The sequence below is a fragment of the Branchiostoma belcheri genome, unplaced genomic scaffold, assembly GCF_001625305.1.
Source record: "Branchiostoma belcheri isolate BF01 breed outbred unplaced genomic scaffold, Haploidv18h27 scaffold105, whole genome shotgun sequence".
Taxonomy (NCBI): domain Eukaryota; kingdom Metazoa; phylum Chordata; class Leptocardii; order Amphioxiformes; family Branchiostomatidae; genus Branchiostoma; species Branchiostoma belcheri.
The window spans coordinates 1,030,492-1,057,656 of record NW_017802436.1 but is presented as its reverse complement, the minus strand read 5'-3'; the positions used below and the strand labels follow the sequence as shown (position 1 = coordinate 1,057,656).

At 42.2% G+C, this 27,165-nt stretch overlaps 1 protein-coding gene and 1 pseudogene across 6 annotated transcripts in view; one reads left to right on the top strand and one right to left on the bottom strand.

Annotated features, from left to right (window-relative positions):
• The window catches only part of LOC109477811 (insulin-like peptide), a 38,528-nt gene extending 17,639 nt beyond the window's left edge, over positions 1–20,889 (bottom strand). Inside the window, exon 1 of one of the 6 annotated variants that reach the window (XM_019779250.1) lies at positions 20,866–20,889. Coding sequence is in view for 3 of the 6 variants with exons in the window: in XM_019779274.1 (XP_019634833.1) it covers positions 126–254 (129 nt within the window). In the remaining 3 variants the exon portion in view is untranslated. Of the gene's footprint in view, positions 1–125; positions 311–1,013; positions 1,399–1,498; positions 1,780–20,865 lie in introns of those variants that run through there. The other 5 variants (XM_019779226.1, XM_019779265.1, XM_019779235.1 and 2 more) reach the window with 5 other exon arrangements.
• Positions 13,068–17,841, top strand: LOC109477327 (annotated as a pseudogene).
• Positions 20,890–27,165: the final 6,276 nt, after the last annotated feature.

Genomic DNA, 27,165 nt, shown 5'->3' with positions numbered 1-27,165 from the left:
GGCAAAATGTTCTCTCCCAGCAGACCAACTCCCCCGGCATGTTCTCTATATTTGGCCGATTTCTACTCTTTCCAGCCGCCTCCCGAAGCCTGGTAGAGGCTAGCTCGGCCCCGTCCAAGGCCGACCTGAAAATAGCGGCGCGCGGCTCCCCTTGCGGCCGAGGTGGGGGCGGCTCCACGCCGGGTGGAACAGGAAGGTGTTATCAAGCTTCGCGGTGGAGCGAAAGCCGCAAGGCGACCTCTCTGACAGAACATCACCTAGACAACCGCTCAGATCAAGGAGCTTCGCTCCAGATTTAGTCTGGGGTCGTGTGGCGTAGCGGCAGCGTGCTCGACTCGGAATAAGCCAAGAGGTCCCGGGTTCGAGTCCTGACATGCAACCGATCATGTGCCCTTGGGAAAGGCACTTAACACATGAGTATGCCTTGCCCTGTATTCGTCCTCTGCGTTGGCATAAAATAAGTTGATATAACTGAATGTGCTGTCACCATGTCTAGTCATGAAATGTTGGAATATAAAATTAAAAAAAAAAAAGATTTAGTCTACAAGTGCGAGGCGTGACCATCGGGCCGACCCCGTGAGCGCCGCCACCGTGCCGTGCTGCCAACTCCCTCGGTGCACGGAGGGGAGGCGACCCGTAGCGGGGCGTCGGCGCGCCGCCTTGGCCCGTGAAGATACCACCAAAGATGCTCAGCAGAGCACGAGTAGGCCGCGGGATCATGTCTCGCGACAACGCTGCTAAATTCGCTGCACATGCTGAACGCAGCATTGTGTAATACCACCTAACAACCGCAACGCCAATTTCAAACATGTGTACGGTCTGACTGCAGACTAGAGACCAAGGCTACCGACAGGAACACCGATATCAAGACCGAGAAAAAAGAAAGTCAGACAAAATAAAAAAATAAAAAAATCATAGATCACACTGAGAAACCGACACGCGACCAAAGAAAACCCTTGTAAGAAGAAATATAAAAACTGTAGAGGCGGGGGAAAAGTCCACGGTCTACTTACTGTATGTAGAAGCGAGTGGGTCACTGCAGAAGGAGTAGAGTCTTGTGCGGGAGGAGGTCCGGGCTTGTACCGTGCAGCTAGCCGAAGGCAGGCGATAGTGAACGAAGCACGAGCACCGGCGAGTTTTTATAGGGATCGCTGACAAACAGTCGTGCGAACCTTTTTATACTCAGCCAACTGTCTACCACATAGCAAAGTGACAGGATGAATAGAGAGCATGCATACTAAACACATTAACCCACTCCCTAATTGTTCGGGCTTTATCAAGTCCTCCGTGCCTGGAATGCTGCTTTGCATACCTCCCTGCCGCCGACGACATGGAGTCGGAAACACGAGGTTATCAGCGACGGGAACTTCTGCCGGAATTCGCGGCGTTTACGAACTTTTTTTTTTTGCTTCGCTTTGCTTACAGAGTTGCCTTTTTTATCCCATCGACGTCATAGCGTCGGGAAGACAGGCTTTGACAGAACGTAAGTTCGGCCTACCTTCTGTGACAGCGATGTCGGCGTTACTAGGGCGTTGGCATTCAGCATCCTTCACTAGGCATTAGAAGTGCGTTTACAAGTCAATTTTAGAACGTATATCAAACAGCAATAAATAATGTAGGTGAGGTTGTTTTCGACCAGCTGACGGGAGCCTGACTCGAAATGACGAGGACTTTGCTCTCTGGGAAGGACGGAGGTGATCACGTGAAGACGTCGTGCAAGCTGCGATCTGATTGGTCGACCACCTGTCCAAAGGTCTTTCCCGGCTCGAAATTTTGGTCACACTCCAAGTTCGTTTACTACATTCGTTAGGGTCCTCAAGAGAGTGTCACGGAAGGGTCACCCGGTATGGATCGTCTCAGCAGCATCTCGCAAATCGCCGCCGTTGCGTAACCGACACTTGAAGAAAAAGCCCAGACGTCACGAGGAAGCACGGAATTTGACTTATGGGCAAGGTCGCGGGGTTCAAGAAGTAACGACAGAAACATACAGATTAGCTACAAGTTCAAGTGTTCAAAAATACAGGCGCTAAGTCTTAATTTCTAAAAAACTAAAGAAAGTCTAAGAAACTCGTGGATACCAGACAGCCCAGAAAAGAACAAGAAACAGTCATGCCTTCAAATATCAGAGTTATCAACCAAGAATGGAGGTGTTCAAAAACTCGTATTTCCCCAGAACCATCGTAGACTGGAACTCGTTGCCACCAAGCACAGTTTGGGGCATCACTAAACAACTCCTGCAATGAAATCTGCAAAGATTGAGTGACAAGTCGTTCGGTGTGATATAGATAGCTGCCGCCGCGCCGCGCCGCGTGCTTGCGAAGTTGGTGTGTTATGCGGAAGAAAAAGCTAAAGGGAAGGAAGCTAAAGGGAAGGAAGAATGGTGTGCTAACAAGTTCGCTGCCTTGCTATAAGTTATAACATAATGGCTAGCAAGTATTTACTTGCTAGCCATTATGTTATAAAAGTTGCTGACTATAATATGCAAACCCCGTGCTTCAATATACATGCCCCTGATAGCATAACCTTTGATAAGAGATGTAAGAAAATATCCTGTCTCTGTTTTCTTTTGGTAAAAGCGCAATTCTTTACATGTTTTGATACGTTACGCAAACAACCGTTTTTCACTTTCCTGTAAAATATTTGTTAACAGAAATTCCTTCTTTTACAAACAAGAAATGGGCCTACAAAGACCTACGGCCACTTTGCCGCTATATAGCTACGGGATATCTCAAAATGCCTCTTACATGTTACCCTCTATACTATTTAATGTATAATTTGGCATATGAAAGGCGTCCTAGCTGAATTTAAAGGGGTGTGACGGGGGAATATTCTAGGACGTAGACTGCAGTAGTTGTGGGTAGTTTTGTTGATGATATGATGATGATATCATTGTTGTCGGCCCTTCTCTTGTCTTGTCTTCTACATCTTATACATAAGTTATTCCTTTTTTGTATTCCAACATTTCATGACTAGACGTGGTGACGGCACACTCACAGTTATATCAACTTATTTTATGCCGCCACCAACGCAGAGGACGAATACAGAACAAGACAATACTCATTTTCACTTGAGTTAAGTCAGGAAAGTCGTGTAAAGTGCCTTTCCTAAGGGCACAAGATCGGTGACAAGTCAGGACTCGAACCCGGGACCTTTTGGTTGCGAGTCGAGCACTCTGCGGCTACGCCACACGGCCCCACAAGTTATCACTTGAAACATGGTTGAATGAAGACGAAGTATTTTCTGACCGCGGTTTGTTTCTTCCCTACATTCTCCGCCAAAGTTACGAGTACACAAACTGAGAGAAAGTGTCCCCCAAACTTAAACGTCCGACAGCACAAACAAATTCTCCTTTCCTTCGGCGAAATAGCGGGAATTCCTGCCGCCACAGCTCTGTAGGTCATCCCCAACAAACATCTACCAACGTCCTGCACCTGTCGGATTCCATATGGCGGAAATCTTTCCTCAAAACCCTCTGTCTAAAGTACTGAAGGCTAGACATCCAGGTAATAAGATACGCCAAAAAGCTACTGGATATGATTTTGGAAACGGTCAGACGTTTCAGCTAGTATCCAATAGCTTTCGTCAGTGACTGAGAGACAAGTTCTGCAGGTCACTTTCTTCGTTTGGCTGTTTTTGCTCTGAGTTTATTATATCAACGGCGGGGTCACAGGCGTCTTGGATCATCGTACGATTTTGATCGAGTCGTACACAACCAACCGCCGAGAAGTTTCCTAGATGCCCATGTCTGTACAAAGACAGCTAACCTTTGTAAGACAGATTCACTACTATCCCAAGAATGCTTTAAGGTTACAATCGCGCGACGAATGTGAACAGAACTTTAGTAAGACTATGACATTACAGACCAAGGATCTGCAAAAGTCTTTACGCTACAAGACAGCTGTACGGCACCTACACAACTGTCACAGGAACGTCCTGAATACTAGTATAGTTATAGATGCCCTAAACCAGCCCTATCGTGAGGCCACACCCTTAGGAGAGTATCATACCACTTTACCATGGTAACAAAGCTTGCTTAAGATCTCCCGAAGAATTTCAAAAACTTTGCGACTTTGGCAACTTTCCCGTTTTAAACCAATTGACTTTATCTATCTGCGGGCTCCAAGTCCCTGGGGCCTCCACCGGGTTCAAAATGTCAAGTGTCTGCTATCTCCGGATACAATTAACTAAACAAACACCGCAAACACGTGGCGCACCACAGGACGCCGGCTGCCGCGCGCATGCGCCCGGAACTACGGTCTGTCACCGCAACGTCGCCCTATTTTTGGCTTATTTAAAGAGAGGCAGAAAAAAATGCGAGTCTGGTAAAGTTCCGCTTGGAAGTTACCACACCTAGGTATGATGACGTATTTGTGACGTGAGCAGAGCACCCTAGTTTTGAATGAAATATTTGGGGGTGTGATAGCCATCGCCTATTCCATGCGTTTTATAATCATTAAACCTTACACGTATGCACTATAGCTAAGTGTAACTGCCCGGTCACATCCGATATACAATAGTTTTACGACAGGAGATTGGGAGCATTTATAGGATAGTTGTAAATGTGTCGTGCAAAGTCCAGCTGAAGGAACGTGTAGTCCTGGATTTGGACGTTCGGTTCTGCCGTAGGCATAGCCTTTTGCTGATACTATATATGATAGTCATATTAACAAAACCAAATTGCACGATGTGGGGTCGCATGGCGTAGCGGCAGAGTGCTCGACTCGGAACCAAGAGGTTCCGGGTTCGAATCCTGCTATGCCACTAATCTTGTGCCCTTGGGAAAGACACTTTACACGACTTTCCTCACTTCGCTCAGGTGAAAATGAGTATTGTATTGTCCTGTGTTGGTGGCGGCATAAAATAAGTTGATATAACTTGAGTGTGCTGTCACCATGTCTAGTCATGAAATGTTGGAATATATAAAAAAAAAAACATTGCAAGATGGTACGATGTAATGTGACAGCTCTTCGGATCTGACAATGACATCTGCGTCGAATCATGGTCTCACAGGGCTAATATAAACTGCTGTAGGGCTCCCCCTAAATCTTCGTCAAGAAACCAAGCCGAACAGATAAACTGCAGTAGTATCCTTGGGTGTTCGTGGATGCAGTGCGGATCCCACAAGACGGAATGGACAATAGTTTACAAGTAGCTCTTGCCGCAAGTACCTGTTAACATCGTCTCTGACAACTTGACGCTTTATGTCTTAATATGTCAGTCATGTGTTCCTGTCATTGACGACGGATATCGGGGGCTTGACCTTGGCACGAATCCTGACCGTTTCTTAGAAGTTTCTTTAAGTACCTTATTTTGTCCCGAGTGGTGCACAACTGCTACAAGGTCCTTTCCTACATACACTTGAAAAAACTTAGCCTTCTTCAATGGCAAAGCCCTGGGCCTAGAGCATGTGGGTGTTCGTTTCTTGGGTGTGTCCAAAACTCGAAATACAATTTCGTAGACTTTTCATAACTAGTATCTTCATTTTGTCCGAGTGTTTCATAACTGCTACAGGGTCCTTTCCTGCATGGATAGCAGATACAGTTTTACAGCTGTTGAAATTCAGCCTGCTTCAATGGTAAAGCCGTGGCCAAGAGCAGGTGGGTGTTTGGTACGTGGGTGTGTCAAGAACCTGAAAAATTAATTTTGTTGACTTCTAATGACGAGAACACGCTGGTAAACTTTACATAGTCCACATACACTAGCCATAGCAACTGCAATAATGTTTGTACTCATTAAATCTGAAGTCAGGCAACGCCTAAACCTGGGAGAAGAAATTAAATTACACCTGTGACGAGGCAGTTCACGCATCGTCGAAGGTCGCCCATGCCACTTGTCGGAATGTTTGCCCTCCTTTCTCTACGCCTACAGCTTTAATAGGACCAATTGATATAAACTAACACCCTTCTTACGTCAGTACGGCTGCGATATTACGCCTTCACACGTGGCGGTTTTCTTTTGATCCACACCTGGTTCTAAATAAAGTACGGAATGTGGCGTGATGTCTGCGAAAAGACGTGTTAATGGAGATGGATCGACAGAAGAGAAGACGGACAAACCGATGTAGTAGATGCCTTTCCAAGGTTTCAGTATCGTCCGATATTACGCCAGACATTCTTGTCAGCACACCTGACTCTCGAAAACTTGTCGGTTTTCATTTGATCCACACATTGGTCTAAATAAAGTACGGAATGTGGCGTGATGTCTGAGAAAAGACGGGGTAATGAAGACGGATCTACAGAAGAAGAGAACGACAAACCGATGTAGTAGATGCCTTTCCAAGCTTCCAATATCGTCCGATACTTCGCCAGACATTCGTCGCATTCTTGCCAGCACACCTGGCTCTAAAAAAAAGCGTGGAATGCGGCGTCCCGTCTGGAGACAGACGGGTGATGAAGAAGAATTGACAAAAGAGGAGAGAGGCAGACTGGAGCGATTAGACCGACGCTACACTTCTAGGACGGACTCCGCCACAAACAATTGACTTATCGACGAAGCCGAGTTTTATTGACAGGCATTGTACCGACTGTTTGTGTTGGTTTTTGAGTCAAGATAAGATATGGCAGCTTAATGCAGGTGTTTACAACAACAAGTCGCCCAAACCACAAACCCACTTGCCCCATAAGGTTTTACCGAACACTAGAGCACTGGACTTTGGACCGCGCCACGTATAAGGCTTTAGACTACAAATAGAAAACATGCCACAACATATAAAGTACTCCTATACTTGTAAACGTCTATACTTAAGCTAGGAGCATTAGAATTCACTGTTCAATTCTAGAACATTTTTAAGAACAGTTTTTGACGACATATTTTAAGTCTAAATCAGTTATCATATATAGTAGCAGTATGGATTCGAAGTAGGCAAGTCGGCCTAGATAGACGTTTTTCTAAAGCGGAAACGTACATTCTGGATACAATAAAGCGGATAACCACCACAGTCATACAGTCAACTTTGCGGCGAGCCGTGTCATAGCTATTGACCCAGGTCTGCTATTTCTGCTGACGGTTTTGACTATTGGACCCACCGAGCAAACCAAGACACAAAGAATGGTTCTATATTCAGCTAAAGTGCGCGCACAGCTACTGACAGCACGTCTAATACTGTAGACACATGTCACAGACATGGTAGTGCTTAATACGAAATAAATAAAAAAAATTATAAACTCTCTAAAGAATCGGACGTTTCAGAGAGCATCCGGTATCTATCATTGTTGATGGAGAACGGTGATAGCTAGGTGGATACCAACATCAGACTCTTAATTTATCCATTTTTTTCTCGTTTGTTTTGGATTACGTAATGTCTTACCTGAATTTGTAACGCCCTTTAACGCACAGGTGCAATGGTTATATGTAGGTAAGTGTAAGCCCAAAAGGCAAGACCACTTAAAGACCGACGTATGCCTCAGTCACACCCAAGACAAGTAGTGTAATTCCGTGGAAAACGGGGAATGTTGTTGAAAAGGAAACATGATACAAGTCGTTATCATCAAGCAGAGGATGCTCGGTGTCAAAAGACAATACCGATCATCACTGGAGAAGTTCTATTATAGGCGTAATTTACAAACAGCATCAAGGACAGGAAATGGCAGTATGTACCATGAACAAGTAATGCTGAATGATCATGAGAAAAAACATTACCACATTGTGGTTAATAAACGCCATGTTTCGGTAATGTGTTGTAGTCCTGGGGCAATGGTATTGATCAACGATTGCAAATCAAAACGTGTTCTTAACAAAGCCATAAAGACACCCAGGTAGATGAAATCTATATCTAAGAAGGTAATCAAAGGATTGTCATGACATGAAGGACATCGAAAGACAAATTTGTCCTTGTTTGCTTCCAAATAAGGCGATGTTGATAGAGAGGGGATGCGCATGCCATTTGAAGGTTACCTCAAGGACGAAAGCGGTGATGATAAAGAACGAATGACCTACATTCCCAACGGAGTTTTCCTGTAACTAATGAACAATGCAAGCACGTGTGAGCGAGGATGGAATGACCTCTGTTAGCTAGTCTCACCAGACTCCTTTTGCCGGCTGAATAAATCGTAGAAATCGGCCTAAAAAGGGGATATAATTGGCCAGAGGAGTTTCACAGCCATGGAGGGTCCAATTGGACTACCTGTTAGTCACGGTAATGAAAAAAATACCACTCTAGGGAGAACATTTAGAGCCATACAGCTACAAGAGGTATTACTTGTTTTCAACTATTTCACTATATACGTTCTGTCTGCTTATCTATTTCAAAAGCTTAGGTGTGGTGGCATATGACTGGTTTATTGGACTTCCAACAAAAGTTAGAGCATCGCAGTAACCATTGACAGGGGTACTGAATTGCACTGATCTTTTACAAAAGGATACTATGACTACTAGATATTGACACAAGACATGGAAAAGACTGAGTCTTCCCTATACAGTGGCACATCCACGTGTAATCTACCATGATCCTCGGGAGCTCACCGATCGCCCACCTGGCGACTGAAAAGACCGTGAACACGCACAATGTAGCCCGGTGTTTTCCTTCAAACGATAACTCAGCCCCTCCTGTGTGTCATTTGGGAACATGTTATGATTAAGAGGACAAGTCGCCCTGCAGCTGTGGCAAAAAGACACAGGCCGACAAAAGACTTTTATCTTTACACCTGTGAGGGCTGGGAATAGACGTTAAGCCAAGGGTTAGTTCGTTGTGGGATTGAAATAATATAAATTTGCAAAAACATGCCTAAGGCTAATTGCTTTCACAGTCAAAGACACTATTCGGTACAATACAATAATAGTAGACAGACAACTACTTGTCTGGAAAAACTTATACTTTCACTACTACGCTAGCTATTATGAGGTTTGACTTCATGTTTGAAGGCAGTGGATAATGAATAGTCCCACATTCTGCATTGGAAGTAGGTTATCAAGTCTATACGCACACATTCAGATGCTGAAAAAAAGTCCGCCACAAAACGATAAGGAATTGTACAGCTGGATAGTTTGTTAAACGGGCGTGGACTAATCATCAAAGTCCAAACTGTCAGAGAAATTAACCAAAATTAATGGTAAGGTTAGGGATATTTTTAGACCACGAGACACACATTACACAACGTTAACGGCTTCACTGGCTTGATTTATGTGAAGTCAGTTATCAAACAACGCGAGAATAAAAGATTATGAAGCAAGTTTAAACTAATTACCAACACAGCAAATTTGACTCACCCAAATTTTCGACTGTACAACTCAGTTTAAACTTGCTTTGTAATGATTTCAACCAACAGGGATTACCTTTCAAGATACGTTTAAAGATGTTTGTGGCACAATATTCCTAACTTGATGTCTTTTTTGTGCGTAGGCGTTATTCTAGAGACCACCCCGATATATATGGCCGAATCCCCCTTCACCAAAACCACAGTTTCCCGTTAGATCACGCTGTGGTATATCTACGACACTTCTACAAAGGCACTTTAGAGGAAAAGAATTTGTGGTCAACCAAACCGGACAACTCTGCAAAAATATTGTTTGCTTCCTTGACAAGCTGATCGATGTACAAACGTTTACAGAGACAACACTATTGTCTACTGTGCTAATAAGCAGGCAACGTGTTGGTGAAATGCCCTTAAGTCATTTGGAGAACATGGGGACGACTGCTTAAAATTTCTTTTTGTTTTGTTTTTCTGTTCATGCCCATGATCATGATAATTATCATTCTGGCATACTCATGTTAACCTTAGCCAAGGGCACAAGGTTGGATTCGAACCCAGGTCCTGAGCCGAATGCTCTGCCGTTACGCCACAAGACCCCACACTCATGTCGACACATGTCGTTAGCTTAATTCACCTCAACTCCTCTTGAAGTCCTTTGATAAATTGCCACGAACTTCTTGATGGTCTCTTGCACTTCAGAAGGGTCATAATCTGTAGATGATGGCACTTATTGAGTAGCAGAGACAAGATAAAATGAACATATGAACCTCAGGTTAGTGTGCTTCGTCATTGTCATTGACGTCATGCACATCAACAGCTTTTTGAAATAGTGCTTGAAGTCTTTTTACAGATTTTGTTAATGTTCAAAGAGGGTCATAGAAAAGTCATTAAGGTAAGTAGTAGCTGTCTAATACAGGTGCAGGGACAGCACAAGGGCATGGAGGTACTTTTTGGTGGCCTGTCCTTAGGTCTTGATGGCTATATACAATAATTGCAAGCCATTTCACTGAGTGTGCACGTGCACTTGCTGGTAGTAAGTAGGGTTTTGTATTAGTAAGTGGTATCAACTATACACGTGTACCTTAGAGTAGCACCCGGTGCCTTAACAGTGCGGATCTGTAACAGGTTGTCGTGATATGCTACCATGCACATTCTGATCCATATGTCTCGATGGTAATGTCCATTGAAAGTTATTTCGCTGAGTGTACCTGAGAGTTTAGAAGCAGCTAGTAAGTAAGGTTTCAGTAAGTGGTATCTACTAGTATAATATGCACGTGTACTTCATAGTATCACCCACTATCACATTACAGTGCAGATCTATCACAGGACTTCGCGATGTGCTACCATGTACATTGGGATCCATGTAATATCTGTCCAATTTCTTATTTTCTTACAAAATCGACATTATGGTATGACTAAAGCAAAATCATGATATTCTGCTGACTACAGTATGACTATGAGCTTTTGGTAGACGGTACTCGATCGACCGCAAGCTTGACGACCTTTCAGAAGCCCGGCCAAAGGAACTACCCTTTCCAAAGTATACGTACGGACAAATGCCATTATTACCGACAAGGTAGGCAAACAATTCTCAGCAAATGTGGACCAAAGTCGGGACAATAGCTGTTGTCGCAGGGAGAGACGGTGGCGTGACACGTACAAATAGCGCCATGTGGTTCTCTTACCTTCGTCAACAAGGTTTTTTTCTGGAGAGATGTTTGTTCAGGTGAAGAGGTTGAGTGTGAGTGACGGGTAAGTAAGACAGGACAGGTGTCTCCGGAGATGACTCTGTCAGGTTATGACACGTCGTACACTCCTGTCAATCACTGGTCTTAACGCGTTTACCGCAACTCAAAACCCGGCGCTTAAAGAAAGATGACGTTCATTTATATCCGGGAAGCCCATTCGGCCAAAAAATAAGTTGTTGTTCACGTTACCATGGCAATAAACTGGTATTTGCGTGTTTACCGCAACTTAAAAACCGGCGCTTAAAGAAATATGACGTTGAATGAATCCTCATCACACTAATGGTTGATAATGATCCAGTCTTAATCTAGCTTAATGAAGCAATAAGAACACATTTTCAGCCTTAGATACAAGGGAAGGTCTTTGATCTATTTTTGAAACCTCGAACCATAAAAGCAAAAGAGACAAGCTAACAGTGACGTAATTTACAGTACACACCTATTAACATACGGAGCAAGAATGGTGTGTAGAGCCCAACGTCAAAGGCACTTGTGCGGTCTCATTCGATTTCATAATTTATTTACACCCCTTTAAAAGCACTCTAGTAAAACAGTGACAGTGAAAACGTGTTAGTATGTTAATGGCTTAAACCGTGATTCAAGGTCCACTAGAAGAGGTCTATAAAGAAAATGATTGATGGTTGAAATTGGAATTTCTATATTTGATCCTGAAGTAGAGAGGACTTTTAATTTCTTTATCAAAAGAAACTTAATTCAGAAAGTAAATGTCAAGCGGCGGATATGTGGTTAAGTCTCCAGTAGATACACCTCTAAACAACTCTCCAAGCGATTCATGGAATGACAAATTATGTTTAATGTCTGAAGTATCCTCCCCTTCAACAAATAACGCTGAAGTGGTAGCGAAGGACCTGGTGGGCAACAGTACCGCTTGTGGGGGTGGGGAGGTGATATCCTGATGGAACGGCGATAATGCAGTGTTTGGAGAAGTAAATGTAAAGGAAATTCTGCCTCTTTAATCAAGTCTTGTAACAGCTAGAGTCGCCGTTCAATCGGTGGCTATGTTTGTTGCCTAGCAGACTCCAAACACCAACTGGGTCATATCAGTCCCTACTGAGGCAACATCAGTGTCTCTGTAGTCTGATGCAGTCATGGATAGAGTTCCCATAGAATGGATATGTCTTATGATGACAAGATGGAGAGAAGTGATAGGTGTTATCTTAAGGCCCTTAGCTTGGGAGGAGTTTGTGTATCTTTGAGAAACAGTCTTCAAGTCTCTGTGAAAATCTGAAATTTGTAATGATTTTTATGAACTCCAACTCCTTGTTGGTTCAACAGGTAAATGTGGGAGTACAGCATATTATGCTGCTAATTATGCGCTTCTGTGTAATAGAATGAAAACGTAACATCATTTCAGAAAAGGGGCCTAAACTGGGCACCACACTATTAGAAACGTGCAGTCTTGATGGAGAAACTAAGACGCCATACGTACAACAAGGCAAAATATCTCAGTGATCAACGTACGTGAAATATTTGAAATTGTGCCAGCTTTTACACAGGTGCAAAGTCCACACGTCATTGTAGTGACATTGCAGTCTCGGCTACTGGCTGAAAGCCTGTCAACAAAGACCATTATATAAGAGCATCTGTGCTCCGGCCAAGACACAGATTACACCTGCCTAGAAACCAGTCTATCTGGCACTAATGACTATTCAAACTTCTACAATTTATCCCAATTTCTCTAAACTTACAGACCAAGAAAAAACTATTCTTTTAAACTTCCTAAAAACCACAAATTTTGGAAAAGGTGGGACATTACGTCTTCCATGGTTTACAGAAGAGAAGTCAAACCCTTCAGACATAGCTTTAGACATATAGTTCTGGACAGCTACCTTTATCATGTGGAATTTAGTTATTTTATACTCTATTTCATTGTTTTTTATGTTTTGTAATTTGCAATTAGCCTCCAGGCAAGGATTTGTAATAAACTTTTCTAATAACATGGATTTTGGCCGGCAGGTCTCTCACATACCAGGTCATCTCGATGGCTATGATTTCGGACAGTCAGAGTATAGGCCATAGTCCCCAATTATTTATTTACGCGTCCAGCCTGTTTACAGGTAGCTAATGCGTTCATTGTAAGGTCGGTGTAAGGTCAACATCTACGCTACTGTCAATGGCTCTCATCAGGAACATCAATGCGAGAACGGACGAGAGAATGATTGTCTGGCTGGTGGCGTATATGACCGACTATTGGTTATTCCGAAGCCTCATATGAATTGTCGAGAAAGCTTTAAGATGCCGTCCAGCGCTGACTAGACCAAAAATAAGACTTAGAGAAAAATCAGCAGATACGAACAAATCCCTACACTCCAAAACTGAAGACCTTTTTTTAAGTAACATCAGCTGATAGCTCAACAAGAGGGCACACGTACAACCTCAAAGTACCACTAGCTAACAATAGGGTCAGATGGACAGTCGTTCAGTGTTAGAACTGCGAAGCACTGGAATTCCTTGCCACCAACAGTGGTTGAAGATAAGACAGTCAATGAGTTTAAAAACCGACTGGATAGGAACTGGGGCAATATCATGTACATCTCCAGCACAAGCTAGAGCGAAGATCGGAACCCACAGGCCAAAAGCCTACTAACCCGAAGATGGTATATGTTACACGAAGTACGAATATCGCTAACACCCCCTACCATTGTAATAGTAAAGCCATTATGCATATTCAGAAGCAAGCCACCAAGTGAAGCTGAGATCTGAGATTCCATCTCTTTGCCATCTGGACTGCATTGAGCAATTACACGCTTTGTACCCTACTAACCATACGTAGAATAAAACCATGGAAATGCAATGAATCTGTCTTATCCTGACGTACAAAGTAAAATGGTCTCAGAAGTGGGATTGGCAAGGTATGCAGGTATGCAAGTGCCAGGTGCCCTTGTTTTTAACATTATCTCTCTGTCGCCACGTTATCACCTGTGGCACCTGCCTTATCGCACCTGAGGTCACCTCGGCCCTGCCAGACCAACCTTTGGACAGGTGTGAGGCCGCTTTTTGCACGTAGGCCACTGCGAATGCTAAACAGAGAAGGAGTCAAACAAAGTTTAACTTTTCTTATACTATCATGAAAGTTCATCTGCATTGGTAGTTACCTGTTTAAAGTTAAAATTTTGGACCAAAAGTTTTAACTTTAAACATTTAACTTTTCTTCCTAGTAAAAAAGTTAGGGTCGGTGACACAGGCTTACGGCTAATCCCCAAACAGGCCATACGGTGGTAAGGCAGTGTCCATTGGCCAGAGGAGTGTCCATTAGCCAAAAAAGATTCAGTCTGGCAAATGGATACAGGCTGGCCAATTTGATACTGTTTTACCCCACCGAAAGATCTGCCTGGAGATTAGCTGACCGTAACGGTTTCCATTGAGGCCAATTGCCTTTGGCTGAGTGAGAAAGTGGTTGTTAAACTATGTTGACTTAGATCAAGACACAGTGATGTCATCAACACAGCAACTGTACGCCAGACTTTGTAGGATATAAGTACACCTGCAGTTTGAACAAAAGATGCTAGGAGCCAAAAATCTACAGTTTCCCAGTCTGCATTACGTGAGGAACAATCTACCAATGAAAAAGAATACTTTTATACAATTACAACTGTTTTAGATACATGCAGTTTTTAAACAGAAGAAAGAAGTTGGAGCCCGTATCAACTATTACAAAATGGCCCTTGCCAGGGGAGTAAAATCGCATTTGTATACTTGTGTGGTACCCGTCAGAAGCCGATGTATATGTTGTAAGCATCATTGGCCAGATCTTTCTGTCCAAGCGTTTACGTGGGGGTATCTACGTAATCTATGGGGAGGAAGGATACTGGAAAAGGTTTTCAGCAGAAGAGAACGGTGCTTCACTGGAGGAAGGGCATAAGGAATTCAACACAAAGGAGGAAGGGCAGACTCAAACTTGTTGAACATCTTTGCGGGGTGACAGGATGTGAGACATTACTCCTTCAACGTCATTCTTCGACAAATGACCAACGGGACAAACGATCAAGCATAGTTAAAAAGTTTGTTTAAGAAAAAATAAGCTTGCATCAAGCAAAATAGAAACATCCAGGACAATTAAACTTCACCTAAACAACGACAACTGCAACTACATTTCACAATTCAACAATGTAGACATTAGAATTAACTACTCAAGGTCCAGCTATTTTTACAGCGTAACAATTAACAAATAAGAAAACAGAAAAAGAAAAGCCCCCTTTGATGGAATAAGTAATGTAGATCAATTATAAGGCGGATTCACATTGGTACTGAAGTCTTAAGGAAGGTTAGCGGGTTAGGTAAAGGTCAAGACAAAGACACTAGGAGAGCCAGAAGAACCTACCGCGTGTATATATACGCCAAAAAGGAACTGGATATGATTTTGGGTCCAAACGGTCAGACGTTTCAGCTAGTATCCGTCTGACCGTTTCCAAAATCATATCCAGTTGCTTCAGTAACTGCTTTTTGGCACATCTTATTACCTGGATGTAAACCTTCATCGACCTACCACGTGTACGTCCACGCTACTCCCAGTCTTGTTCAGTCACGTTGCAGCAAACGTGCTAGTCTTGGCCAATGTTGTGTTGCTGTAGTTCCTTAGTCCAAGTACTCCTGTCACAGACGCGTCAAACAAAGCCATAAGAATAGCTCCAAGCACTACAGAGTTACGTACTCCAGGCGCTGGGTTCAACAACTAACCTATCAACATTCGAGTGGCCTCAAGAATGTCTCTAAGTGGAACGGTGGACTTTGGTTTTGGACCGCGATAACCCGTATATGGTATAAGCAAGGTCTCCGTTTTGTAGTAGTAAACATATTTTTGTTTGTTAAAGGAAGTGTTGTGGGAATTGTTCTAGAAAAATGATAAAATCAATATGGAAGACCTGTGTAAATATTTTGCATTTTTCTGGTCTATTTCCGACAAAGGCATTCGTGCGGTTGTAGGGTTCAGTGGTATCCAGCAGTATTCATGCGCTAACACATATAACAAAAAGATACCAGAACTCTGGTATACCGTATATGATCAAATTGCTCAACAAACATGGACTTGGCATGGAATCAGCACTGTACATATATTGTACCAATCTGTCTTTTGTTGTGACTTTGTCGGACATGAAATTTTAATTTATTTGTATATATCAATAGCCGCCTACATTATACAACTGATTCTATTTTCAAAAGCATAGTTAGCCATTGCAACTGTTTTTTTATTTAATTGAGATTTTTTGTACATGTAAATTCGATTTTAATTCAGTGTTATACACACTACATATCTCCCTCGATATAAAGACGGATGCCCAAGTGAGTTGGTCTCAGATTCGCAACCTGTTATCCACCTTAAACAAATCCACGCGAAGGCCTCCGTGTCAACTGTAACCCTCACTCAGGTGTAGGGACGACGCGGTCATCCTACTCGGAAAGTCTGTATCTGTATATCTGTAGTGAATCTATATCTGTACATGAATCTGTATCCATTTGCAAATAAAGATCACGAGTGATTGTCATAGATACACACTTCGAAAACTAATAAAGTCATCTTGTATCTTGTACCAGTAGCCAGTAACTGTCAGGACGTAATTTACAGCTGCAGAGCGCCAGACGTGCTAAACAAAAATACTTTTATTCTTTAAGAAGCAATGCCATCATAGCTACTATAATGATAGTAAGACAGACTTGGTCCTATTGAAAGCTACCATCTCAGTAGCCAGTATGTAGCTGTCAGGATGTAATTTACAGCCACAGAGCTCCAGACGTGCATGTGGAGGCACCACCTTTGTACATCTAATTGAATGAGTTGTTTGAAACTTCTAGTGATTACGCCTCAACTGTGCTTGGTGACAGTGAGTCTATCTACGATCTATCACAAGAACTGCAATCTATCGAACTGTCTAAGAACTACGAAATACGAGTTTTTACCTTAATTCTTGGTTAATAACACTGATATTTGAAGGTATGACTTTTTGTTCTTTTCTTTTTGGGCTAGTATTAAACACTTAGTGGTTGGTACGTTGGTCCTATTGTAAGTTACCATCTCAGTAGCCAGTATATGTAGCTGTCAGGACGTAATTTACCGCCGCGGATCGCCAGACGTGCATGTGGAGGCACCATGTGGAGAGAGTTAACACCGATAATGGCACACTTGGCTGAAACCAACCCCAGTCGGACTTCCAAAAATAGCAAGTCGAACCCCAACATTGCCGACAAATACACGCGTGCTTGTCCCAAAATCGACCCCGGGGTCAAGGTTATCCCCAATGGTAGACCCAACAAAAAACAGCCCCGTTGTCTGACTCAGAGCAGAAACAATGGTTAGACAGATCTTTTCGTAAACTAGTTTCCAAAAATAGGACTCACATGTTAAGAAGTTCAAGTTGAGTTGCGATGACTGACAAAGTCATTGCCACGGTTGATGTCTCAACTACAGGCGGTTTGGTCTATGTGAACCTGAACCATCTTAGTAAGTAAAAAAAAGAAGGAGGATTTCTCCTGTCTTCTGAGTAGAAACAATGGTCAGACAGACCTTCGTAAACTGGTTTCCAAAAATAGGACTCACATGTTGAGAAGTTCAAGATGACTCGCGATGACTGACAAAGTCATTGCCACGGCTGATGTCTCAACTACAGGCGGTTTGTTCTATGTGAACCTGAACCATCTTAGTAAGTAAAAAAAAGAAGGATGATTTCTCCTGTCTTCTGAGTAGAAACAATGGTCAGACAGACCTTCGTAAACTGGTTTCCAAAAATAGGACTCACATGTTGAGAAGTTCAAGATGACTCGCGATGACTGACAAAGTCATTGCCACGGTTGATGTCTCAACTACAGGCGGTTTGGTCTATGTGAACCTGAACCATCTTACGCCAAAAAGCAGTTACTCAAGCAACTGGATATGGTTTTGGAAACGGTCATACGTTTCAGCTAGTATCCATTAGATTTCGTCAGTGACTGAGGGACTTATTGTATTGCCTTGATGTCAAACCTTCATCGACGTATCTGAACCATTTTAGTAGGTTAAGAAATAAGGATGCTTTTTTTTTTCGTTAAACCCGTGCTATCCATTTAACAGTGCTCTCTGTCTCTCTCAATTGTTTTCTTTCATAACACATTTCACTTAGTAGCAAACCGTAGCAAAGTATTATATTATTCAGCTCCTTTTGTGTTTGATGAAAATTGCTTTTGGTTGAAGCGCATGAGCAAAATCGCATATCTTGGACATACAGCTTGTAGTGCAAAAATGCCCTATGGTTTAGAGAGGGATACAATTTTGACCAGTGTTTGCTTTTCCGTAAATAAAGAAATAAAAATAGCGCACACATTATTCCACAGATAACCTAACAACAATTTACAGTGGAGAAAGTCATGGTAATGACTGTTACCATGGGCTAATTTCAGTACAAACGCCGTAAGATGGGAAATGTCGTAAGAGCAATGGAACTGCAATAAACTGGCAAATTTGTCGTCAAAGAAAGGACAGAGAAGTGAAGTCTTATCTTCTGAAGCCCTCGAATCGAGCTTTACTTATTAAGATGAGTTGTTTGGATAGAGTGTTTGACCTTCTAACTCCTGGTCCGGTCAAGGTTGAGGAAGGTCAGGATGACCTCCAACATCACAAGATCCTCGTGTTTATGTCTTTCTTTGACCTTGACGCCCTTCCGATCAGAGCAGAACCAGGAATTCCCAAGAGCCCGGATGTGATTTGTTAGAATTCACCCCGCTGGCCACAAAGGATGACCACAACATTTTGAACTGGTCATGCCAGCTTTACATGACTAAACGGCGATACCATGTAATTGTTCTTTTTATAAAACGTTTCTGTCTGAGAACCTCAAGGTCAACGACGACACAAACAGAAATAGGATTTTCATCATCTAAATCACGTCTCTTTGTCCCAACCTCCCACGTTCTTCAGGTCAAAGCGTCAACTAGCGATTTTGAGTAGAACAGCTACTGTGCACTGTACCCACCCAGTATCAAGCATGACTCTGAAAATTCAGCTTTGACGCCCTGAATAAGCATTTTACATGGCTTTATGTTTTGATCTGCACTCTTACACTGGGAAGGACTCTTCAATACGTGTGGTGGGTACTTTCATAACGTCTTTTAGGTGTAAATGCACGGGACCCATTTACCTTGCTACACATTGGACATGCACGATAAATGGAGGATAAGCCTTTGGTATTCCCCGGACCGCTGAAAATGTCCTCTATATGTGCAGAATGTGCCTGGACATGCGGTAGGACATACATAGGACAGCGGAATTGGAAGTACGTGGAGTGAAAGTCCTTGCAGGATTTCCACACAGCAAAAAAAAACGCTGCTTGGTATACATGTAAGCCTATACGGCTAGCTCTCAATCAAGTTTAGTATTGTAAAAACAAAACATACGTTATTACAAGTTTCTACTGTTGCAATGTATACGTAGCTACGAAATTCCTGGACTGCTTTTTGACACGTCACCCTTCCGACTTAAGGACGTTCCAGTAGTTAGGATTCGAAATCTGAAACTTCAGATCTGAAAGTGGGCCACTTACCACTACACCAGAACGCTAGTTTGAATTCATTCCAGTGCTTAGTCAAGTTGCCAGCGGCTTCCATTATAAACGTGTACTTGGATATTATCACATTTCCCACTATCTAAATGCGCCTTTAACAGACTACAACAAACATACGTATGGAACATAACATAAGAGCGGCCACCCAATCCAATACCCCACCCCCCACTGTGCCAGAGCCCTCAGCTAATTGAGGTAGTGCACGTAAGGAGAAGAAGAAGAAAGATCTTCAACAATCCAGGCCATATCAACAAAATAACCTAATCTACATCCCACAATTCAATAACACACTCAAGGATTAAATTTTACACGTCAACAAACAAACCATTGATGACTTACTGTGGACAAGACGCTCCAACTCGGCATAACCCAAATCTTATAGGAAGAACGTTGTATCCTTGATGCTTTTCAAAAACAAACTCAGAAAAATAAAAAGTACACTCTTCCAAGGTTGGAATAGAATAGAATAGGATGAAGTCCAAGTGATGTTCAAGCACCATGAAGTGTTCAGGGGTACCTCTTGTGACCGATACTTTGTCTTGTTCGCTACAGGAGTGGGTCTAAGCGAAGCGTTACCAGATTGGCATAGCTGCCATTCCTTTTCGCCCGTTATACTATGCCAAATATACTTGCCAACGAGCCGACTGCCATCGCCAGTTCTATTTTCATGGAAACAGTTTGGATCCCCCCCGCAACACATTGAAAAGCACATTTGCAAGGCAACGTTAAAACTTGAGAAATGTAGTATTGGGTCCTATGATCATTTCACCCGAGCACTTAGCGTTAGATGTCACAGACGCCTGGTACACACAGACACTGACATGTCTCTGCCCACTATATTTGCCCATCAGGCGATACATTCACCATAATGTTTGGCACGGACTAGCTTTTATATAGTTATGCTAGATAAAAAGTAAAATGTGCATTGAAAAAATGTATGCTTTACGAGCAAGGGGGGGGGGGGTCTTAGTGGATCAAGAAAATGCAAACGGACTAATACAATATTGAAGCTGTCTTATAGAAAGGCAATGCTTACCGTTACAATTGGTGATGCGTACGTTGGATTGCATAAGTGATTTGTCCGCAACGGAAAAGCTATTAGTAGCACAACATTAATGGTAAGGCTGTAGCTACATTTAAAACTGTTTACCATCAGTTTTTCTAATCTCAGTCTTTCCTGAGGCTGCCTCTTAAAGTTGTCAGTTTTACCAGTAATTACATCTTAGGCCATTTCGGCCTGCTTTTTAGGTAATCCTGGATACACATAAAAATACATACAACAAATACACAGTACATTAACAATTAGTAAAATACAACGTACTCAACATCAACTAAATCAAGCCCTCTTATAAAGTGGTATATTGTTGTAAATTGATCGCTCACCCTCACGAAGATCCTCACAGCATCTGCTTGAAGGTTGCCTTGGGGAAACAAAGGGTGCAATTGGCCCAGATTAGTCCCCATAGCGGGGCGGGCATTCGCCGCACGCCGGGCATTCAAGAGATTTCACCCCCGATCTACTGTAACGTACGCTGAGGCCATGTTGATTCGATTATATGGATGACATTGGCGCGCGCATGAATTTTCGGCCGTTTACAAAAAAAATTTCACCATACTGTAAATCGTACAAAACAGTCGCAAAATGAGCAAATATATACCGTATTAAAGTTGAAAAAAAAAATTGGAAAACGATATCAATGTTGCCAATGGATGGCATCCGCGCGCGCATGAATTTTGGGCCGTTTACAAAAAAAAAATTTCAACCATACTGTAAATCGTACAAAACAGCTGCCAAATGACCAAATATATACCATTAAATGCAAAATAAAAAATCGGAAAACGATATCAATGTTGTAGAGTGCCAAACTGAAACGAAAAAAAAGAAAATGTAAAGAAATGAATTTGAAGAATAGATTATTCGCCATGCCATGCTCTTGTGATATTTGTTCAACCTTCATGACCACGTAGATTTAATAATGAAACCAACTTTTTTTTTGCCAAACTTTTTTTTTTATTCGCACGCTCGCATTAGTTTTGGGGTTCCCAGGGGATGTCATCCATATAATCAAATCAACATGGCCTGACCTATATATACGGTCGGGCTATACGCTAGCCGGCTAAGTTTGGGACATTTGTATTTAAATAGTGTCTGATGTCTGGTCTTTAGTTATGCCGCTGGCACGGCCGATCATGTTTATGTTAGGGTTTAAATCCTCGGCTCAAGTCCTGCACTCAAGGGCGAATATAGAACGCTTAATTTCACACGTACAGTTGGCAATGGATACCTCTTCAATATAAAAATATTATGTCCATTTGCCTCAATATAGAATAATGAGGATTCCTTGGGCCACACCAATTTGATTTGTTGGTTCTCGGATTTTATTTTTTTTTTAAATATGGTTAACTGGAAAAACCTAATGAAAGCAAAGTCTGAGGACCTGGTTGATGCCTCGGTAGACTCAGTTTTATGTTCTAAATACAGTCATATTCTAGTTTTCTCCCTAGCCCTCTCATTTCATGTTGTCTTAAATGTCCGAGAACCAACAAGCTGAGATGGTGAGGCCTTGTATACCGTCATATAATTTTTTCTCTGTCAATGTTTCCGTAATGTCTGCTCACACCTTAGGTGATGAAGGTTACTAAAGCTACACAGTTGTACAATATCTTATGATCTAGGCAGTAAATTTAAAGTATTCACTGTTGCCTCGTCATAATTATTAAATTTCATAAAAGAATGGCGAGAATTTCGGACCCTCCGCACTCAAGATGTAAATGTTGACATGGCGTCGGACAGGAGATGTATCCCCAAATTTATAGATGGTGTCGTAGTGAGGCAGTCTTCCACAGCACGGCTTTAGGACAGGCAATAAATCAATGATGTATAAAAAAATATTGGATGTAACAAGGCCTATTGCACTAAGTAACATCTAGCGTCAGTGCACAGTAAACCAGTCAGAATTGCCCTGATGAAGATGACAGACGGTCATCGAAACGTCGGCTCGTAAAAATAAATGGTTGTGATCAAAGAACTTTGCTATTCATTCGTTTACCAACCTGATGAAATCATTTACGGATGATGTATATAGTCTGGCATTCATAAATGAGCATCTGGAAATATGTAATTCATTCCGGGATGCATGAGCTGCAATGTCTTCCTGACCTAAAAACAGGTCAGTGACCTGAAGTCACACCATTGGTTAACCGACTAAGCTGTCACACAAGAAATTTTCCAAGACTGGTATTTAGACATACCCCATCAATCACCTTTACCACGGTGGAATTCGTACCAGGGCAACACTACACAAAACTACACAAAAAACAGTCTTGCTAACCACTGGACCAAACACGCTGCCGATATCCTATATATAGCTAACAATATATATTAATTACAATTTTTTAACACATGGCAACTAAGAGTGACCTTTACATGTGGTTACATAAGGCACCGGCCTTCACTGGTTATGTAATAGTAGACCGGCCCTGCCCTCCTTTTATAGTGACCACAATACCACCCAGTAACTTATTAATGAACACCCTAGAAACAAATTTAGTACAACCATAATACCAACTAGGAGTGTATACCTTTTCTAGACAATTCATTTTCTTCGGCCTTGTAGCAGGCAATATTGGTATGGCCGGAGTCGAGTAAAGCCAACATGTAGGTACAAACGAACATGCGACTCTGTTAACTGGAGGTAAGCAGTCTACTCCAAGTGACCTTTATCCGGTCATATATTGTACCGACCTTAAAACCGTCGACCTTTGAACTTTTAATCCATCTTCGTGGCAATTTATGCCCTGTCAGCTTTTTTCAGAACTGCAGGTGGGGGGGGGGGTAACCGATGCGTATGGTTGCCCACGTTTGCTTAACATATATTATCATAATGGTTTTCTAGGACTACACTAACAGTATTGGGATTTTGTTTAATATGGATGTAATACAAGATCCCACCCTAGCAGCTGTCTTTGTAATTGCAGCTGCCTGTTTCTTAGTAAGCTTACCAAAGATACTGTGATAAACAGGCGTGCTAAGTTACTCGGGAAACGTGTACTTGTTAGTCCAAAAAGGTGTTTAACAAGATATATATGCGCAAGACAACGTCGAACGTCCATGAGGGTGAATTGAAGGCGACAGAGAAACCATTTCAAAGCGTTGGCAATACCGACATTAACATGAAAATTAACATAATGACAGTGGAGTCTGCCCTAGTAAGTTAGATATTTATATATTGAGGTCAAGGACAGACAATCTGCATGCTGTTACTCTGTGTGTTACGTAACTTTTGTTAAATATCAACAATGAGTTTGCCTAATGATTACCGCAAAAGTTCGGGGGTCAGCATCAAATGCCAGATTCAGGAAGACGTTGCTAACACGGCCATAACATCTGGCATTTTGCATCCTAGATGGTAAAAGCAGTCAATCATGTTGTTAGCTATTTCAAAGACTGGACTTCTCGGAAGCAATGGATTGCTCATTCCTTGACAAAGACTGGAGTTGTACAGTAAAAAAATTTGTTGAGTCAATTTTTTTGGTGGATCTTACAGCTCAAACTACAGTCATTATGTTTCATAATAACTTCTACCAACACAGATGAACTTAAAAAAAAGACTGGACTTGTACAATCGAAAATTTGGGCAACACCAACTCTTCAAGTCTGTTGGAAAATATAGTCTAAACTTACTGCATAATTAGCTATTTCTACTATATTGACAAAGACTGGACCTGTGAAAATTTGGACCTGTGAACATCAACGCTATGTTGGAAAGTACAGTTAAACTTACTGCATAATTAGCTATTTCTGCTATATATCTTGACAGAGACTGGACTTGCAGTCAAAAATTTGGTTAACACCAACTCTTTGTGTTGGAAAGTACAGTCTCTTTGTGTTGAAAAGTACAGTTCAAAGTTGCTGCATAATTAGCTATTTTTGCTCTGAATCTTACTGGTCTCACCTTACCACCCCCTTATTTTTCAAATGGTACAATCCTGCCGAACACAATAAGTAATTCAAAGGTCATCATTCAGCTTGCAGTGATTGACTGGTTTGCTGAGCAAAGACGAGGGGCAAATATTTTTTCAGAACAGCTGATCCAAAAGAGGCCAGCTTTAAAAGGAGCACAGGAGTAAAAACTAGGCAGTAGAACCTCTATAACCTATACTCTCCGTGACTAAAACTATCACAAAATTTTGGGCTTGAACAAAAGTTGCAAAACCTAAGATGCACTAATGATCTGAAGAGCTTGGGAATAAAGAATATAGATCCTTTAGGCCACACCAATTACATTTGTTGATTCTCGGATTTTTGGAAAATATTGTTAACTGGAAAAACCTAATGAAAGCAAAATCTGAGGACCTGGTTGATGCCTCGGTGGACTCAGTGTTATGTAGTAAATACAGTCATATTCAAGTTTTCTTCCCAGCCTTCTCATTTTATGATGTCTGCTTGCGATCTTTTGAACTAAAATGTCCGAGAACCAACAAACAGTTAGTGTGGCCTTAGTACTCTAAGCTCGGTAAAACATCGGAAATATTAAAATACATACGAACACAGCACAATCACGGTCGCCCATTGCTTGGACTATGACAAATTAAGTTCAGAAACCGCCGGCACGCGCACGCTTCATTGCTTGACTGCAGGTCGCGACTCTTTGACGATGTTTGACAGCGTTGCATTGTGGTTTAACCACCAAGTTACATAACACATCGAAGTCCGCATCAACTGCAACGTTGCCACACAAGCGAAAACGTGCAATGCAACGATTACTCAACGTCCGAGCGTACAGACTCGCACTCTGTCGCGACCGCAAAGCTCGCGGGCCGCACGCGACGCTACCATTTCATCACCAGTGTGATCTTTAGACCCCGCCACGATGCAAAAATCCGACAAACAACTTCACAGTCCTACATTTTTGTACCAGCAGGACGAAGCAACATTCCCTTACTCAGCAATAATACAACTATATCGTGTTGGATACACTACACTACACATAGCGTAAAGAATATTGTGATAAAGTTATCTTTAAAAGGAGTAAGTATAAGAAAACTACAAGGAAAGATATGAAATACGCCGTTACCGATTTGCTCTCGGGCCCGAAGAGGCCCGTATCATGTCATTAATCTTCCACATACATGTTGCGTAGCAACTGTACATAGCAGCGACCAATGAGAGCAGCGGATACAAAGGCATGCTCGGGTTATCTAAGTCCGTAAGTAAACCGGCATATGACTCGAGCTTAAACGCGTTCTGCTGACGGACCAGTTCCCAGTCGACCTTCGCTCGGACAAAAATGATGATGTCATCTAGACTCTACCGCAGGCGTCGTCCTAGGACTTATTATGGCTTATTTCGTGCTGGTGTCTGATTGAATGTCGGTATTCTTGCTACTTCTGCGTTTCTATCAGCAAGAACCTGCTATGGCACGCAACGGCATGGTCACAGTCGTCGTGGCTCTAGGTCGTCGTAAGATTTTGATACGGTAGAATTTTTGTTTTCAAGCGGACAGTGGCAGAATCAACCGACGACAAGGATCTAAAAAAACCTTTGCCATAAGAAGACTGCTGAAAGTTGTCAAACACTGGCACGACCGTCCAAAGAATGTACTAGAGTCAGTTCGCCATCGTACGATCATCGTAAGACGCAAAGAAGACAAGCCCAGCGACGACGTCTGCTTCTGAGGCTACATTAGGGTCATCATCGACCGAAGGATTGCGACATCCGGGAAGTCGTCAAATATCACCTTCCGAGAAAACAACTGTATGCAGCTAGATGATGTTCGTGAACAGGAAATTTCAGAAAATGTGGTGCAGAGGTTAGCAATCCCTATTAAACACCCCAAGGTCAATGACTCTTATACAGACCTAGCCGTTTAATAGTGTTGTAAACCCATTTTGGTACATCCCTTCTAAACGGTTTCTGGTGGGTACATCTGCTTTGGAGGTCTTGTATTTGTAGATACGCACACATAAAGTGCTCTATACAGTGATTTGTCTACCAAGGTACACATCGAAGATTCGCATTACGAACAAACAAAACAGCAACTACTAACTCAGAGGTAAAAACAAAAACTATGAAAATTTGACTTAACAAAAACGTTAAGAATTTTTAGTCCCTACAAGACCTCTCAATTATGACGAAGTATAACTTGTCAATGTTACATATACTAAAATGTCAGTGTTTAGGCTAATATTTTGATCATCATAAGTTTTGACACCCGCCATGTTTACTCAAATATACCCCTTGTTCACATATGATGTACTGCCAAAACATGTAATCATTACCACTGTATGACGCATCACCGTACGTCACCATGACGTCATCGTGACGTATGTAACAGCAGGCGTGAGGTGTTGTAGCTCGACCTTATTTCAAAGATAGAACTCTATTAACACAAGAGAATCACTGCCGATTACAACTCAAGTTTATCAAGTATCAAGTTTACGCAGCTGTTTCTCCCTGATCGACCTTTTTATATATCAAAAAGATTAAACTATTTTCTAACATTGTCCTCAACTTTCCTTTTATAGTTGAGACATGACGTAATCATTTAGAGCTTTCGACGTTCAGGGTTTCAAATTACGTAATTCATGATTGTCCTTAAAGTGACTGTAACTCAAGACTAAGACAACGTATTTTCTGACGTCTTTTTAGTCCCTTTCAATCATATCTTGTGGTCCCGGCGA